Source organism: Lutjanus erythropterus, chromosome 24 (genome assembly GCF_056507025.1).
Source record: "Lutjanus erythropterus isolate fLutEry1 chromosome 24, fLutEry1.hap2, whole genome shotgun sequence".
Classification (NCBI taxonomy): domain Eukaryota; kingdom Metazoa; phylum Chordata; class Actinopteri; order Lutjaniformes; family Lutjanidae; genus Lutjanus; species Lutjanus erythropterus.
The window spans coordinates 11,553,684-11,572,263 of NC_139340.1; the positions used below are offsets into that span (position 1 = coordinate 11,553,684).

At 43.8% G+C, this 18,580-nt stretch overlaps 1 protein-coding gene across 5 annotated transcripts; it reads right to left on the reverse strand.

The window, feature by feature from the left end:
* Positions 1–1,712: 1,712 nt before the first annotated feature.
* Positions 1,713–18,528, reverse strand: trak2 (trafficking protein, kinesin binding 2). 5 transcript variants are annotated; one of them, XM_084713931.1, is made up of 17 exons: positions 18,199–18,528; positions 14,129–14,317; positions 12,860–13,045; positions 8,636–8,695; positions 7,906–7,982; positions 7,702–7,818; positions 7,370–7,588; positions 6,924–7,002; positions 6,705–6,835; positions 6,308–6,382; positions 5,958–6,095; positions 5,310–5,389; positions 4,732–4,872; positions 4,342–4,643; positions 3,145–3,660; positions 2,925–3,024; positions 1,713–2,698 (listed from the first exon to the last, which is right to left on the reverse strand). In XM_084713931.1, the coding sequence occupies exons 2-17, from the start codon at positions 14,181–14,183 to the stop codon at positions 1,903–1,905; spliced, it is 3,072 nt and encodes a 1,023-aa protein (XP_084570057.1). In that variant the 5' UTR covers positions 14,184–14,317; positions 18,199–18,528; the 3' UTR covers positions 1,713–1,902. The 5 variants fall into 5 exon arrangements, with proteins under 5 accessions (XP_084570057.1, XP_084570058.1, XP_084570059.1 ...); XM_084713932.1 differs by lacking the exon at positions 8,636–8,695 and having other exon boundaries at positions 18,199–18,523; XM_084713933.1 differs by lacking the exons at positions 12,860–13,045; positions 14,129–14,317; positions 18,199–18,528 and adding an exon at positions 12,268–12,405.
* Positions 18,529–18,580: the final 52 nt, after the last annotated feature.

An 18,580-nucleotide genomic window follows, 5' to 3' on the forward strand; every position in this document is an offset into this window, starting at 1 on the left:
CTCTTCACAGATTGAACCTGAACACCCCACGGGCCTGAGATAAAGACGGTGGCTGAAAATAAAACGATAAAATTCCCGTTTTTGTGTCTATTAAAGGGTAACTTGGGGATTTTTCAACCTGGGCCCTATTTTTTTCATGTTTTTGTGTTTCGTTTCTGTTAAGTTTGAATAAAGATATCAATGTTAAACTTGGCATTTCTGCAAAGGGAGTTTGGTTAGTTTGGCAAGAGGTTGAAAAATAGAGAAGTCACCCTTTAAAGGCCCACAGCCGTGACGAAACATTTTCAACCAAGCAGTGATCCTCAAATGAACACAAAATCCCACTGAGTGCAACTTATATATACAAACATGGCTTTGACAGGAAAACAATTCATAAATGTGCTGGCTTCTTCTTAAGGCCTCATACCTTTACAAACACACTAAAACACGAGGACCTGAAGGAAAAGGCAGACCCTTTCTTTTTTTTCGTTTTTTTTGCCTGGCGTCTGACGTGGTTCTGACATCGCCTTCAGCCTCGCCTGGCCCCACCCGTCTGCCCGACAGGTGCATGCTGGGACCTGCAGGCAAGGTCGCTTTTATCATGCAGACGCTTGCAAGAGGCGGGAAAAAAGGGGCACGGCACGTGGACGGACGGTCACCAGACATCCGTGCAACAATGGACTACTGTAAAATCATTATAATACTAATACTGGCATGTTAATAGCATGGTCTGACTAGAGGATTAGCCTGGCAGTATGCCGTTTAGCCAGCTAGCACTTTAAGTCTTCTAGTCAGTAAGTAATAAAAGCATGTTGAATCCCTTCTGTTCTACTCTTTGCAGATGATACTGTTCTATTACAGACTAAAGCTTTTCCAACCCACACTACGCAACAAGCCCTTGAAATAGCAAGACTCTGGATGCTCAGTCTTTCTCTCTTTGCCCCTCACTTACCCTCTCTTCCGACATGCAAAGACCACGCTCTCGCTTCATGTCATACTTTTCAGTGTACACTGTATTTAAAATATTTTCAGGCTTTACATTGCCCTAAGACAGCCTTTTTCGACTGTTATATATGCCAAATATCGCTCTCTCCAAACCAACCAGACTCCATAGGCAATATTAGTCATTTAACCTCACAGAACACAGGATTTGCTGGTCTTTGGTTGCCTCAAACTGTTGGTTAGTTTGTGTGACTTTGGTGAAGCCAGACTAACATAATGACACAAACAAACTAACAGACTGAGGCAGTAACTAGTAACTCCTGTGTTCTCTGAGGAAAAAAATTTGCCAATGGAGTTAGGAAAGGGGATCCTTTTTTTTAGGTGGCTAAAATATGTTTTGCTGCTGATGCTGTCCATAGCAACACATGGCAACGCTTAGCTTCCTTACTGGTACTCTATTCTACTTCTCCACACTGGTAGCATGCCAAATTGGCATCTATTGTGGGTAATACAGCAACTCTAAGCACCTAAAACAACCCCACAAACAATCCAAACTGTCCCTTAAACTCTTTTTTTCTAATCCACATACACAAACCTTTGTTCACTTACATGTTGTCCTTCCCACGCCTCCTCCTCTACCTGTACCTGAACATCCAGAGGCTCACAAAAGAACTACGTAACCAAATTAAGATTCATACATGACTGAGAAGGTACCAGGAGCTGAAGAACCCGCTCAGAGGCAAGCTAAGGCCTCAATAACTAGCAAACATCTACACACATAGACACTGCGGTATCGCTAAAAACAGTCAGTTTAGTTTAATTGTGCTTTAAAATTAAGTCAGAAAAAGGAGGGATTGTTCTGGCCACCAGATGCCCTGACTCCTCTCTCCGAAGGCAGAAAGGAGGAGAGATGAAGGGGAGGAAGAAAAGGATGGAGGTGTTAAGAAGGGGTTCATGTTCTGGTCCGTCCACCTCTTCACCTCAGCGTTTGGTTGAACTTGATGGGACGTGGGAGACAGAAGCAAGATGGCGGCGCCGCTCTTTGAGGTTTCCCCAGGGTGGTGGAGGGAGGGCAAGGGAGGTGGGGTGAGGAGGAGGCATCGGGCTAGTTGATGACTTCCCCGCTCGGGCACCTATCATGGCCGGGAGGCTCTGGTTGCGCCTCAGGCCGTCCAATAGACTTCCTCCTCCTGTTGACACAAAAGTAGCAGAATCCTGACGCAGCACTGAAGCGTCAGACTCTGCACCACCCTGGAGCACCTTGGTGAAGCCCAGCCGCCGCAGCCTTTCCACCAGGCCCACGTTGACTGGGTCAGGCCTCACTTTGCCTGTCATAGCGGGTGGGACAAGGGCTGGGGGTTCCTGGGAAGAGCTTGGTAGGTCGGGATGAGGCGCACGGCCCAAATTCAACCCGTAAACGTCCTGGAGGAAAAGCTCAGCGGGCCGCGAGGCAAGGAAATTGTCAGCTGGGTGCTGGCGGGACTCCATTGGCACCGGGGAGGGAGAGGGTGAGTGAGAGGGGGAGTTAGGGGGTGTGCTGGGAAGGAGGCGAAAGAGGGGCCGCCGGGGTGCAGGTTTTGGGGATGCAGGAGGGGTGTCAGTGGAGACCTGCGCAGAAATGCCCCTCTCCAGGACGAGCTTGGCCAGGCCACAGGGTGGCGCAGCAGGGCGTCGCGGAGGGAAGGAGTCACCCAGACTCAGTCTGCAGGGAGTCACAGGGGTGCTGGGACCTGTCCTCATGGAGCTGGGGGTGTTGGCCATGAGGGAGGACTGAGAACTGAAAAACATGAAGACAGAGACATGTTTCAACACGACAACAATCGAACAACAGCTGTGCACAGACAATAAGATGTGTGCATGGGGCTGTAGGAAGACAGATACTTGGTATGTAAAGAGTTTGCAGGGTGGTGTCTGTGCGACTACTTTATTTATCCTCATGATTTTATCTCCCTCATTCATTGCTGCATAACATAAAAAAGGTTGTTTTTCTGAAGCGGTCTTACCTTGGGGTGACTTGTGTGATGTCACTGGGGTGCAGGATGCGACAGGTTGTGAGGGTGTAGGTGGAGAAGGTGGAGCTCTGATACTTTCCTAGATTTTGGACTAAACACACAACAAATCAAATTATGAGAAACACAAATCTTAGTTGTCATGGCAACAGTAAGCAGCAATATTCACATTTTGCACATTTATATTTCCATATTTTAAGCAGTATTTATTTACCAGAGGATGAAGATGCTGTTGTTGATGTGGAGGTGCAAATCTGACTCTGTGATTGGACCATTGAACAGGCTCCTGGAATGGGCTGCGGTGACTGGCTGGAGTTCTCAGGGACGTGACGGGGTGTGGGGGTCAGGCAGAGGACAGATGAGACTGAAGAGGACGAGGCAGGTGTCCCAGGTAGCGTGGGCGAGAGAGGAGAGACGGCGAGAGGCGGCAAAGAATTCTTTCTGTCCTTCCTCTCCTCCGGCGTAGACGAGACGCGCACCTTGAAGGTGATCCCGCCTTCCTCCTCTTCCTCGTCCTCCTCTTCCTTACCCCGCTCCGCCGCCCCCTTCTCCAGGACACCAATCCCCCGGAGCTCTTCGTCCTCCTCATCCTCCTCCATGTCAGACAGGCGGTAGACGGCATCCTGAGCCAGCGGGCAGAAACCTTTGGTCACCACACCAGGGTGGGGGTCTAGGATGGTGGCCAGGTGTGGTTTGGCCAGCTGCTGCCAGTGATGGAGCGTCAGCGAGCCTGAAAAACACGTCACGGTGTTACAGTCTGACGTCTGTGATAGTGATTTTTGGAAATTCAAATTGCTATGGCAACTGCATTACAAGAGTTATTTTAATCTTCTAAAGAGAACCACAGATGTAACCCCTTATAATAACACCAATAATTAATGGTAAATTGATAGTGAATTAAACACAGTTAGTATCTTAATTACAGCATTACTAATAATTAACATTTCAATGTTTGCTATCAATCAATACTATATATATAATATATACTATCAATTTGCCATTTATTAATCATGGTTATGCATGAGATATCTCACATTTTACAGACCAAACGATCAGAATTACAAATTTACAAGCCCATTTGTTTCCTGCTTGAGTCTGAATATCTTCCTAACCCAGCTGCTCACAGCACAAATAAATGTGTCAGTAATAATTTTGTCCTGTTTTCAGCAGAGACTGATCCGGAGCCGATGTGACAGGGCCTCAAACTGCTGAATCTAATAGAGAAACGCTCGCTGTTCTACATTCACACACTGCAAACTACCACGCAAACTCTATGTGACATCGCTGGCTTCTTGTTTCAAATTGAATCAGTTACACATCTGATTTTTCTGGACAGCTGCTCTACTTTGGCTGCTTTGGGACTGCGACTGAACTGGGAGGATTCCAGACGCAGCTGGACGGGTGACTCTACCTTCCATGGGTTTGACGATCTGCAGCTTCTCAGGCAGGAAGGTCTTGAACACGCTGGAGCTGAAGGAGAGCTCGGACAGGTTGGAGAAAGACGAGAGCGCGCTGCCCATTGGCGAGCTGCACCCGCTGACCTCCCCGTCCGCCTCTCCTGCAGCCGCCAGTGCCTGCAGCTTCTTCTCGCGCTCCGCCTGGAAGAACTGGCGCTCGCTCAGGAAGTTCTGTCGTCGCAGCGACAGGCGGTGGAGGGCTCTGGTGAGGTCGTTTCCTCCCGGAGAGCCGGGCTGGCCCAGTCGCACCTCCTCCCTGCAGACACAGGCACGTTTATTGAGCTGAACTGATCCAAACTTGAGTTAAAATGCAAGAAAGGAAGCCAAAATTCTCTGTAACGTACCCCTGAATGGACTGGAAGGGCTGTGCAGTCATCACTAGAGAGCTCTGTCCTGACCCGGGGATAGGGGGCGTGGCCGAAGCTGCCCGCGATGCTGCGGCGTTGAGGGAGCGGACAGTTTGGAAGACGCGCTTCTGGGAGATTCTGCGGGGACAAGAGGTCAAAAGTCAGCAGCAAGTCCAACAAACAACAACAACGTACAGTCAACTACCGAACAAGATGTTAGTGGAAAAAGCTGTTATGTCCATGAGATTGATTATAACCTGTAATGACACCGCCGTCTCTCCAAAAGACTAGAGATGTAAATAAATGTGCATTATTGAACAAACATTAATGTTTCAACTGTCCTATAAAAACACTCTGGATTTATGTGAAAGGTCGTAAAGACAAATCAATATTTATATTACAGGCACACTCACTAAAGTCACCCTATAAAACTGTGCTGGAAAAAGTGGATTTAATTGTAGTTAAGTAGCAGAAAATCAAACCAGTCAGCCGAGCCTCTGCAATGAAGAACCCTGAGTGGATCAGTCTTATTCATTAGTTTTGGATTTTACAGCAGTGGAGTGAAAGTTTCTGACCTTTGGTCCTGAAAGGCGGTCTCCTCCTCGACGCTCAGCTCTCTCCTCATGGTGCCCTCGATCTCTGCTGCCAGAGAGTCCTGCGCTCACACACACAGACGCAAGTTTAAAAGTGCTCTCTGGAGTTTTCGTGTGAACCAATAAAGGTTGCATTTACATTACGGCAGGAAAAACATAGTGTAAATATCTGAAAGCTGAAACATGATTCTTATTGTATAGTTACATTCAGACACACTCAGTTTTCATCTGGCATCCACTGTGACAAATGTGTTGAACGATCTGCAAAGCTGATATTTTTTGTAGCAGTGATTAAAAAAAATGTTTCCTGAAGTTTTATAAAGCAAATACAACTAGTGTAACTTAATAAAATAAAATTTTTAAAATGCTGCATATATAATTGGCCTAATCTTCTGTGCAGTGCTTCTTTTTCTTCACTGCCCTTATTTGTGCACTACTATGCTTCTTTGCACATTACCACCACCATGAGCACAACAGCATGAAACTGGCATTTGGAATATTTATTATATTGCCATCGTCTCTCCCAGTGCAAACAAAATGTGGGCCACATTAGAATAGAATTTTTGTTTTTTTTAGCTTTATGTCTCCTTTAGTGCTGCTACATTAAACTTGAGTGTGTGTTTTTCTCACCATGGGGTAGAGGCCGTAGGAGAGGTGCCGTCTCATCCCAGAAGAGGGAGTGTTTTTACTGCGGAGCTCTTTGATTTCCTCCTGAGATTCATGGAGCATCTCCATACATTCTGCATTCCTGTCCGACAACTCGTTCAGCTGCAACACAAACAGAGATTATTTCACTTTGTTTTTTCTGTTCAGCAATTACTTTAAGTGATTTAAAATGATTAAATGATTTAATTTGTCAAATCCAGGTCAGTATCGCAGAGTATAAAACACAAGCACAGTGTCATGTTTCTGTATGTTAAAGCGACAAACCTGAACAGCGGGGATTTAGTTTAATCTGTGACCACTGTGTGAGTCTGTACCTCTGCTGTGAGCTGTCTCTGAGCGTCTTTAGAGGCCTGCAGGTGGATCCTCAGCTCCTCTTTCTCCAGAGCCAGCTGCACAGAAACAACAACACACCATAAATGTATTCACTCGTGAATCATGACAATAGAATGTCAGGTCAGAAAATTGCAGATGAACATTTAATATCCAGGAATTTAAATTGTAGACACTGCATAACAGCCTGGCCACAATATACCACACAGACCATACACGAGGTTTCAGTCTTGTCTCGTTCACTTGCTTAACAGTCCTGACTAATCTTTGTTTGGGGACGATATAAAGCCATTCATGTCATAAAAGGCTTTAGGAGTTATGTGAGTTATGTCCACAGCTCTGGTGCAAACAGAACTTATTTAGGTAGTTGAGTCTCTTCACCTCTTTCACTCTGTGCTGCAGCTCAACTATCTGGGAGAGCAGCTGAGCGATTTCCTCCTGATGTCTGAGCAGCTCCTCGTTCTTCTGAGACAGTTCATCAGTCAGAGACACCATCTGGCTGTTGGATTCGCCTAGAACCCGACACGCACGCGTTAGAATGAGCCTTCCAGATGTGAGATTGTCATTTTTTGGGTGTGAATGTGTGTGCATCTCACTCACGCAGCTCCTTGACACAGTCGCTCACTAGCTGCTGCTCCTTCTCCTCGTAGGTGATGGTGTCGCTCTTCAGCTGGCAGGCCTGGAGCGGAGGTGTTGACAGGAAGCAGTCATTCATTGATTCATTTTCACAATAATTCACACGCTATTTCCACTCAACGCACTCTATCATCATAAAGGAACTTCTGTAAAAAGCTTGTTCAACTTCTTCTTCCTCAACTTCCTCTTACACTGTAGCATTTACACTTCTATTTTTGCAGCAGAAGAATCTTTAAATTGGCTGCATCACAGTATATCTTACAAATCACCCTTCATTATACCTCTTTATCACAAAATCAGAGTTGATGGGACACAATAAATACACTTGATTTTCTGGCAAAAGCTACCAATCCTCTCAATGATTTCTGCTAATAATATTTACCAACTATCCACTATAAGCTCGTCCATACCTCAGACCTCAGTGCCAGGTTCTCCTCCTCCAGCTCCTGCAGCTTGCTCTGCAGAGCCTCCAGCTGGCTGAGCGCTGCGGCGGCGGTGGTTCCCCCCGGCGGCAGAGGCTGCCGCAGCGGCGTGGACACGCTGGAGTCAGTCTCGCTCTCCTCTGAGGCGCTGGCCACCATCCGCAGCAACTCGTCCTTCTTACTGAGCTCATGCTGCAGCTGGTGAACCTGGCCAAGGACGAAGGTTTGGAAAGATTTGCATTTTTTTTAAACTGCAAAAACAAACTAAAGTGACATCATCCTCAAATAAATAAAATACATAATGAGTATATGTCAGCTACCTGGTCCAGGGCCTGTGCTAGCTGCTCTTCTATGGCCTCATTGCGTTCCTGCAGCAGGTGGTTTCTCTGCAGAAGTGACTGACCGATCCGAGCTGCCAGCTCCAAGTCTCTGTCCCGCTGTCCAATAAGAGCACAGTGCAACCGATCAGCCAATTAGATGCTGCCTCTTAATAACAACAAAAAAAAAAGTGAGAGGACACGTACCTCAGCCAGGAGTTGTGTGACCACTTCCATGTCATTGTAAGTCTTGGTCATCTGTTCCACGCGTTCAGCACTGAGGACTGCACAGAGAGAAAATTTGACTTTTAGGAGACACACAAACATACACACACTCACATGCAATCTTTTATGCACATTGTGGCCTGTGCATGCAAAAGGTGCGATCAAGGAACTTCACACAAAAACAAAAACATGTAAAGTGAAAATCAAATATCCCTCCAAACTACACACTTCTGCAGCATGCCACCTTTACTTACTACAGTACCTAATAAAATGTTCTGACCACAAGCAACGAGAGTAGCCACTTTCTCAAAATCTGCTTTTGACCACACGATAACACATGAATCATGCACTAGTGCGGTTAAAGTGTAGTTGATATATTGCTGAATGCATTATTGATTCCATTTGATGGTGTAAAGCCACAATGTGGCAATGTGGTTGCGAGTGGTCTGAATGTAATGAAGCCACGATAATGTGCACACACACACACTATACAGTGCTACAAGACTACAAACACTGGCAAACAGCAGACCTAAACTATGCTAATCTCTTGTCTGCTGTCATCTACATGCAAAAAGCTGAGAGGGGCTCCAGGTCTGTGGCTCCAGATCCAAGTTAAAGCGAGCCACATGGTGGACTGAAGCCCCTCTCTCACACTGGATCTAAATGAAGTTGCAGAGCAGAACAGGCAGACAGACAGAAAAGAGAAAGATACCTTTGGAGAGGCTCTGAGAGCCGGGGTGGGAATAAGAGGAGGGCTCCAAAGCAAGATACGCTAGTGAGAGATAGGAGAGAAGAAGGTAGACTTCAAAAGGTGAACAAGCGACCAGCTTGTTTTGAGATGAGTGGGACAAAAAGGAGGAAAGGAGCAGTACAGAGAGAAGTATGAAGCTGAGGATGAAAGCTGAAGCTTCAATAAATCAACTTCATATAGAAACATTAGTTTGTCGAGTCAGAGAAGCTACACTTCAATTAGTTTGATCTGCTTTTAGCACCTGAGTGGGTGTCACCAGCGCTGCACCGCTCCCCCTTCCACCTGTTTGAAGAAAAGTGGCATCTCTAATCACTGAAACATTGCCTTTTACTCAGAATCATTTAACAGACTGAGGAGAGACTCCTTACTCCAACAAAACTACATTTCGACAGGGATTTATTAACAGGGATGCACAATATAGATTCTTTTCAGCTGATACCTGCTGATGCCAGTAAGATAACTGATTATTTTATGCACATCTGAGGGGAAGACATGCTAAGATGTAGTGAGCAAAGATGGGTGATACTGATATGACAATAAAAACAAAGAACAGCTCTTCAAATGTTCATTTACTTTTCTAGTAAAGTACATCAAAATCAAATATTATTACAGCCAGTGGTTATTGCTATGCTGGTGGCTTGTGCTTATTCTGGTCCCTGATCTTCAGTATGGTTAAACAATCTACTTTCCAGGAGGAGGTCAGTGTAATGAAGCGGTGCAAGAAAGCCTCAAGTGAGGCAGCTGCTCGAATGGATGAGAGCTGTCGTCCAGTAATCTGAGGCCCATGGTGACCTCCGGGTCTGGACGCTAGCTGCACTCCCCTCCAACAACAGACTGTTAAAAATAACCTCTGCCTAACAGAGCTATCTTTGTTACAAACACAGGAAGATACTGCGCACGCACGATGCATATAATCTCTCATGTTACCGTTACAGCTGATGCCAACTCACACACACAAACACACATATATCCCTTTACCTGCCGGGAAGAGTATGGTGTCACTGAATAAATGATGTCCATGGTCCGGTTGGATCATGATCTACCAAACGCCGCATAAAAACTGACAATTTTGCTCCAAATGTGGTCACACACTGCACACACATAGAGATACACTAGTGTGGTTTGCATTTAACTGTAGAAGACACCGACTGAACTCTGGTCACAATAAACTGCATTGCTGCAATCCAGTCAATTATAAAATGAGCGGCCTACTTTCACTTGATATTGCCTCTTTGTGCGCATGCATGTGAAACATACAGTGCAATGGTCAACGAGTAACTCGATAAGAAAAGAAACACTCTGATTCACGTTTGTTTGGACCTTTGGCACTGATAAATCTAACTGCACCAGCTGCAGGTACAACACTTCTTCATTTGACAAACTGTAATACCCAATTTGAAAGTGTAGAGTAAGTTAGAATTATCAAAAACTAAGTTCAACTGGGTAAAAACTGCAAAAAATCCAAATTTGAATGCCCAGGATGAGTTTAGTGTAGAAAGTTAGGGGGAAAAGTTTCAAGATCCATACATCACACCAAGACAAACTGCGTCAGTTGTGCTTTTATGAAGTGTTGAATGTGGCAGGACACAGTCCAGTGACGTCAGAGTTTCCTAGATAGCATTAGAAGCTGATCCTTTAATTAAACTGTATGTGCCGATACTCTGACTCAACGCTTTACAGTCACAAAACCACAGGTTCAATTCTACCACAAGCCAAGATAAACGATAAGGAACATCACTGAGCTCTCGTGTATTTTACACGTAGTGAAAAGTGAGATGAATGAGGTTCACTGTGATGTTTACTTTGTCCATTCTGGGCTACTGTAGAGACGTGGCAGTGTAACATGGTGGCCTGTGTGGAATAGGATTCATGCAACATAAGCAGCTCATTCTCTTTTCTCTTTTCAGTTAATTATAGGCCAATGAAAACACAGCCATGAATACTGATTCCCATTTCTGCCATATTCTCCCCTGAACTATCTGACCTTTACAGTTGTAATCATCTTAAGTTTCTGCTGTTCAGACAGTGAACTGTGTCAGACAGCTCGTTCTTCCAATTTCACAACATGACACAAAAACTGGACACTTGATAGTTTAGAGCTTGTGTCGTCTTATAGGAGTACTGGAATATTCATGCTGTTTAAACATAGTCAGCACTGTCTAAATAAACCAGAACCACACTGCTCTGAGGCGTCTCACACATTTCTGAATATATCCTGTGTATGTTTGCTGTAGGACGACCGGCGGGCATTTCAATATTAACATACCATGTCTCTGCCAGTGCATTAGGAGCTATTAATAGGCCATGTCTGATTTTACACTGTGGAAGTGGGGCAAATGTCTCACTGAGCAGGAATATGAAACTGAGACTCCCTTACTGTACCCCTCCTCACACACGTGCGGTTAAACATATGTACACACACCACCTAAACACGCAGACTATAAAAAAACGTGGCAACACAAGAGTTCTCCAAGTAAATCCAAGTTTGAGCTCTGAAATAACTAACTGAAATTAAATAGTTCAATCAAAATGGAGACGCTAGCTTGCCCAAATGAAAATAAATAAATAATTAGATTAAAAAAGTCCAGCGCTGTTGGGGAAGTCATATAGTTTGGTAGCTAGCTAAACAACAACAAAACAAAAAAACGTTAAACCGTTTGCTAGCTAGCTAAGCAGTTGGTTAACCTTGTTAGCCTATTCATGTTGGTTCAGCGGAGAATTATTTTTGCTTAATTTATCTCAAAAAGACAGACATCTTAAAAGTTATACCTCTTCAAAAAGGTTTACTGTGTTTATGTCGGAGGCCCCTGTAGACAAAAAACTTAAGTGTTTCCACCATAATGCACAAAATATAGCATCAAAAGTAAAATTATTTACATAAATGCTTCTTTTTTAACTGGCTTTGGAAAATGTAAACACAGGCTCGTTCCATCTGATTTTAAGGGAAATCCGACCCGGTGGCAGACATTATTAATAACTGTACAGAAATAGCTGATCTTCTTGCAGATGAGCTCGTTAACTCATGTAGGTCATATGGAGGCATCAATACTAAACTGAGTATAATAACCAGTTAAAAACTCCTTGTAGTAACTTTAAGTTTTGGTGCAACAGAATGAAATTTAACCTATTATTAGAGTAAATACTTAGCTTTAAAACTGATCTGTCTTTATTGAAAACTTTTTTAAGCTAATTTAATGATTTAATCAAGGTTAAATATTGATCCTTATTGGTACAACACAGCCTGTGTATTAAAAATTGTGCATGTGGAAGAAAAACATAGACAGGAAGTTGCGTTGATCCAACTGTTAGCGCTGCTCCAGCATACCGCAACTTGTTTGAAAGTAAACACACAAGCATTCATTCAGACTTGCCCACTTCCTGTCTTTCTAGGCTTTTACTTACACACAGTAAAACACACACACACACACACACACACACACACACACACACACTTTCCCCTGCAGCCTGTCACGTTCTGCCTGACCTTGCAGACATGACTGGAGCTGCTTCTGCAGTCACACCGGCTCACATTATCTCTCTCTCTCTCTCTATCTCACACACACACCGAGCACCATGCTAACGCCTCAGCTCACCTTCCATAGCGAAGTTATCGTAAACCTCCTCATTGTGGATGTTAAAAACCGGCATGGTCCGACTCGTCCTCTCCCTGCCGTCCTGTCTTCATCCTCTATCAATCCACTCTGCCTCTCCTCCTCCTCCTCCTCCTCCCCCCCCCCACATCACTGTGTCCCGTGACTCTGGCCCTGGATTTGAACTCAGCTACACTTAACTCTGGCAGGATCACTGAATTCCTCATGCTCACTGTCTCTCTCTCTGTCACACACACACACACACACACACAAACACACACCCTGTCAGAGCTGTCTGATACACACAAGCGCAGACAAACAGACACAATGACGACGTGGTGCCAAAACATATCCACGCTAAATCTCTGTGACTTTAATTGAAGAGGATGTGCCGCTGTATAAAATGAATCCCTCACATGTCTAATGCACTGACACACACAAATGCACCATCTGTTCAGTGATGTTGCCACAGGCTTGACCAATCAAAAGAAAGTAGACAGACAGACACAGGAGCAGAAAAGCTACATACAACTTGTCTGACCAGAACTTAGTTTCCTGTCTGAATAATTTTAAAGTGAAATCTAAACACACTCACTCATGTAGCGGAAAGTCTCCTCGGCCAGCAGGGGGGAGATGGCGCTGTGCTGGCCGGGGCCTTCGTCCGGAGAGCAACCCGGGGACACCACCCAGTCCTGGCTGTCCGACAGGTAGACAGAGCCGGCCGAACCAGAGCCCAGTGAGCCGGAGCCGTAATGCCTCCCGCTGCTGCCCAGCCCCTCATCTGTGGGTTAGAGGACAGAAAAAAATATAATCCAAGGTCCAGCATCTAATGATTACTCTCACTACTGACCAATTAGAAACAGAGAAAAGCAAGAAAATGCCACACAGAATGCAATTTAATCTCTCTTTAATCTGTTTCACAGGCAAACGTATGCAAGAATGATGGAAAACCAGTAGGTACAGTATGACCTCGAATTATGCAATAACTCCTAATTAAATCATTCATTAAATGAATGTGACCCAGACTTGGATTAGCGTCAGAAATTGATCAACGGGTGGATACTAAGCAACACTTGCCTGTTCTGGTTTGATGAGCCTCCTAACTACAGTAATTAGCCACAGTGACAGTGTTTACAACAGGTGAGACGGTGCTGACTCAGTCTCCAGCAAAAAGGACTGAACAGCATTCTGCAGCACAAATCCACTGTCACAACAATTTCAACATTCAGTTTAAAGGTGCAGAATGTCTCCTGATTTTTACTCTTCTTCCAGTCTTTAAGATAAGATGAGCTAACGCCCTCCTAGCATTAGCTTCATATTAAAAATACAGATATGATAGTGGTATCAATCTCCTCATCTAACCCTTGGCAAGAAAGCTAAAGAGAGTATTTTTTTCCAAAATGTCAAACTATTTCTTTAACTTTAACTTGATGGAGGCATAATCAGTGATGGATGGCGACATGTTCACATGCTCACTATGTTCTCATGCATCACAGCGATGTTATAAAGTAAATTAATGATGAGGGAGGCTTTTATTTTGTCAAAACAGTGCAGCCCTGGTGAGATGAAGAACTTCAGTGAGTGTGTTTTGAGAGCGAGTGTGGGCTGACGAAGCATGCGTGTGTGTGTGTTTTCTCGGCTCAGGCGCTGTCCAAGCTGATGTCCTTCCACTTGAGCAAATATGTGGTTTACTGGGACAGATGGAGCTAACTATAGCACCCAGCCCAAAGACACAGCATACTGTACTTCAGGGCAGTGTGACATTGGCACAGCATCAGTTTGAAAATTCGCTTAAAAGCTTACAGTCGCCATACAGCAGGATTGGAGACAGATATATCTCACTGATTATCTCGACACACACTACCTGTCTCAGTGCTCGACTCCTTCTTCTCCACCGCCCGGGGTTTGGCTTCAAACATGTCCTGTCCTTGGAGCAGGATGGGGTCCCCACCTCACTCGCAAACGCAACGCTGGACAGAAAACGGCAGCCGCTATCGCTGTGGCATCACATCCTGCTCCTGCACTGGTGGGTGGTGCCCACACACACCTTTACCTGAGAAGAGAAGTGGTAGAGCAGGTTATAGTTAACGTTGACTTTGCTCATATTTACAAGCCAAATTAGGGACAATACATTAAGTTTAGCATTGGAGTAACTTTGTTGCTAATGATCAGCGTGCATCTCTGCATCTCTGACTCCAGGCTTCTGCCAACATTCATCACTTCCCTCTGTTGCCCTCCCTCGTTTCTCCTTCCCACTTGGTTGCTGGCATTAAAAGCAAGATGAAAAAACACATTCCTCCCACAGTGTTTGTTGTTGGACACTTTCACTGCTGATTGTCTGGCATCTTCTTCAGGATTTTACTGATCATACGTGCCACTGCAGCCATTTAAAATTACATCAGTCAACACTTAAGATCTCAAGATTTCTGCGTTATTTCTGTTCTCTTTAAGTCTATGTCATGAAGACAATCTTTGAGACAGATAAAAAGTCACTCATTAACAATATACAGTCCATAGGCCAGCTGGTATACCTCCAATGTATTTCCATTTCCTTCTTATGTGACACATCACTGTTTTAAGGGAGGGCTGGGGGCTGAGACAGAGCCCTCCCACATCCTGTTGCCTCTCTCTGGAGGAATGAGACAGGATGCACTCTCCTAAAAAGGCTGAGCTCCCTGTACAGAATTGAGAAAATGAAAGACATTTGGCCAGTGGTGGACACATGTCTCTGTACAGTATGGTTCTCCTTTGATAATCTATCATAGTCAAGAGTTTTTTTTCTGTTCCAAAATAAACCACTGCTGCTGGAAACAATAAAAACATGACGTAAAGGGAAATGCCAGCAATTTAGTATTACACTTCCATAAAGCTGGGAGGCTTATAAGTAGGTCTTGGTGATAAACAACAGTGATATGCATTAGCGAATATGCCCTGGCTCATAAACAGCCTGCCCAATAACATGTCTATGCGATCATTAGCGTTATTTTCCAGACTTTAGAAAACTCTCTGCAAAACAACAGAAGATATTCAGCCTATACAACTGTTTTCACAGGCTGAGTAGTGTTTGTCATGACTAGTTCACTGATCATCCACGTGCAAAATCTGTGGAATGCTCCTTTAAAAGGATAGTTTGTGTATGTTACAACATCCAATGATAAAAATCTGAGAAACTAGCAGTTTTTATAGGACAAGATAGGTCAGAAATAGCTACTTTACTCAAAGGATACTGCAGGGTCGTCCCTTGTTTATAACCCCGGCACCATCTGCATCACTGACCTTAGTGCTCAGCCTGTGCATGCAAACACATCACATGCAAATCTGTGTGTGTCTGTGTAAGTGTGTATCAGTGAGTGTGCCTGTGGAAAGACAGAGTCCTTGGGCAACATTCATCCTCTGCTTACATAACATTGAAGCTGAAACAGTTTGCTCCGTAAAGGAGATTACAACGAGAGGCACGCAATGATGCTACAGCATAAATGTGCTGTTTACCATCAGAGGCCTGGCGGATAGATATCCTGTACTGACCTATTAAAGACAGTGGTATTGACTGTATGCTATTGGAATTATAATAGTAACAATCACATTAGGGCTTAGAGCAGAAAATATTGCATATATCAATAGACTTTAATGAGCTAGGTGGAAAAATCCTGCATCCATTATCTTCATTTTGTTCATAGAAACAGCTTTCAGATGCAAACTTCTTCTTTCCCCTGGTTTAAAGTGCCAGGGCTGATCTTGACCAAGTGTCTGTGAGTCATCCCATGAGCAACATTGTCACAGCCAGACAGCCTCTTCTTTATGATCCAGCCTGCTCTTCTCATTTGGTCAGTTAAAATAGCAGAATAGCAAGGGCCTCTTTAACTTCTTGACAAGGTTGAACAAACACACCAGCATCCTAACAGAAATTAAATTAAATGTGTGGTTTTATTGACAGTAACACACACAAACATTTTCCTTTGGCTTGAAAAAGCTGTCAGTTCTGCCCGCAATCTGGAAACCACCACTTAATGTTGGAAACCGATAATTGCACATTAAAAAGGGATAAAATCTCAGCAGAAACACAGACAACACAGCAGCAGCGTTATGCACAACAGGATTCTGTCACAGCTGTCCCAGAGCGACTGTCTGCTTACATCAGCTTTTCACAGACTTCATCTCCTATCACGTCTAATCTAAGCATTCAGCTGACGCTCTTATCCACAGTGACCTACAACAAGCGCAGCAGCAGAAATGTCATTATCTGAATATCATTCTCTGGTATAAGCTGAGGTCAAAACAGATAATGCAACGCCCAAAACCACAGGGACTTCTTTTCCCTGAATGGAAAGATATCCTTCTTGGCTTTTATTTGTTATTATTTTCCAGTTATTCAACTTGTCTCACTGTATCCATTTGTGCTCTATCACAGCATCTGTGCTCAGCCCTTCTTAGATCTAACAAACTGGACAGGGCCTAAGGGTTTGCTTCAAAAGAAATAAGGCATGCTGGGAAGCAGCATGTGATGCTGACTGGACCACTTTAACTGCATGACCAGAAACCTCTGACTGGAAAATCAGCAGACATTCATTTCAACCACGGTGGGAAAATAACTTTTTAAAATGTGAACATCTACCAGCCACCGACAGATAAATGTGCAAATTCACCAGCCACCTATTAATAAACTATTATTTTATATGTAGAATCTACCAGCCACTTTCATATTTTACCAGCATTGGGCTGGTGGCTGGGGCGAATTTCCCACCCTGCTTTCACACCAAAATCATGAAATACTCATCTGATCAGACAAGCTGCTAATATCCATAATAAGTAAACTTCATATGTGCCGTCCTCCGAAACTCCGTTTGAAAAACCTATATTTCAAAGATACTTTAATGCTCAGCAAACGTGCAGGCTACTTAAACATGCATTAAAACCATCTGAGTGATACCCAGTAGCTAGTACTCAATTCGGCATGATCAATACATATACTAAAATAAATATTTGGCTAAAATTTTGCAATTGCATTAATTGTTTGTGTGTAACTTCTATAGTCATCTTTCACTTTGGAGGTGTGTGGAAAAACAGGAAATCGAAACTGTATCACGACGGGCACTGCTTCGTGAATTGTTTGCGTGACGAAATAACCAGAAAATCACAACATAAAAAATATATTTTTTTAATTATCATGATTTTAGAAATGTAATATAAACTGAATAAATGCTTTATGTCACGCTCGATGGCTGACGACACTTTGCAAAAACACGGGGTAATGCTTCATGTTAAACTGGAAATTGGCTAACTAGCACTTGCTACACGTGTTTATTTTATATAAAAGGAAGTTATAGAGGTATATCCTATCAAATTTAATGTGAACATGTTTGCTAACCCATAAACAAACACGTTTAGCAGGCCAGCTAACATTTAACATTATGTTAGCTAAACCCACAGATCCAGTGGCGAGTTAGTTGACAGTCCTTTATCAAAATCTCCTGGAATTTAGTCTATAATTTTATTTATTATATGTTTAGCATGAGGTAACGTAACGTTTCACACGTTTTCCGATGCTGGGTGAGGATGACAGCTTCTCTGGGTCGTGTCTAGAAGTGAACCCCAGACCCGCAGAAGATCTCGCGAGACGAACTATTTTGACCGAAACCACGATCTTTCTCTAACCAGAACCAAGTGTTTTCTGTTCCTACACCCACCCAGATTTTAACCACAGCATTGTCACATTATAATATATAATTAGTTTATACAAGGTGCGTAATAAAGAAACAACATTTACAAATCTCACGAGAGTTTCACAAATATTGGGTTCCCTTCTAGACACGACCCTTGTTGTGTTGCTTGGCTAACAATGCCATCATCGCGGGTTCAAACTGGCAACATCCATTACACTTGGAAGGTTATAGCTTATATGGCATTTAAAATGTTTGATTATCGTTAAAAACTTACCCTATATCAATGTTATTCCACAACATGGACAAGTCCAGCGGTACATGCGGTGTCTGTCAATCCCTTCACCAAAACCTCAAACAATAGAGAGGAAGGGAGGGAGATGGCAACCAGATGGCGATCCTGTCCTAGAGGGGAATCCCAGATCAGCGAAAGATATCGCGAGAGTTGCAAATTTAACGAAAACCATGGTGTTTTCTTTACTCTAACTGGGTGTTTTTGTCCCTGACCCACCAAGATCGTAACCACAATATTGTGGCGTTATAAAACATAATTATTTCTTTCAACATGCACAAATAAGAAATAAGAAGTACTACCCTCGCGAGAGTTCATCAAATCTGGGATTCCCTTCTAAACACGACGCAAAAACTTGCGAATCATC

What these genes read in the sequence shown, in the direction of transcription:
- trak2 (XM_084713931.1), bottom strand. Translation starts at nt 14,183, where the DNA reads ATGTTTGAAGCCAAACCCCGGGCGGTGGAGAAGAAGGAGTCGAGCACT. An exon ending in TAGCACAGGCCCTGGACCAG is followed by an intron (nt 7,589 to 7,701) that starts GTAGCTGACATA and finishes GTCCTTGGCCAG; the next exon opens with GTTCACCAGCTGCAGCATGA. An exon ending in CCTACGGCCTCTACCCCATG is followed by an intron (nt 5,390 to 5,957) that starts GTGAGAAAAACA and finishes GTGTGAGCGCAG; the next exon opens with GACTCTCTGGCAGCAGAGAT.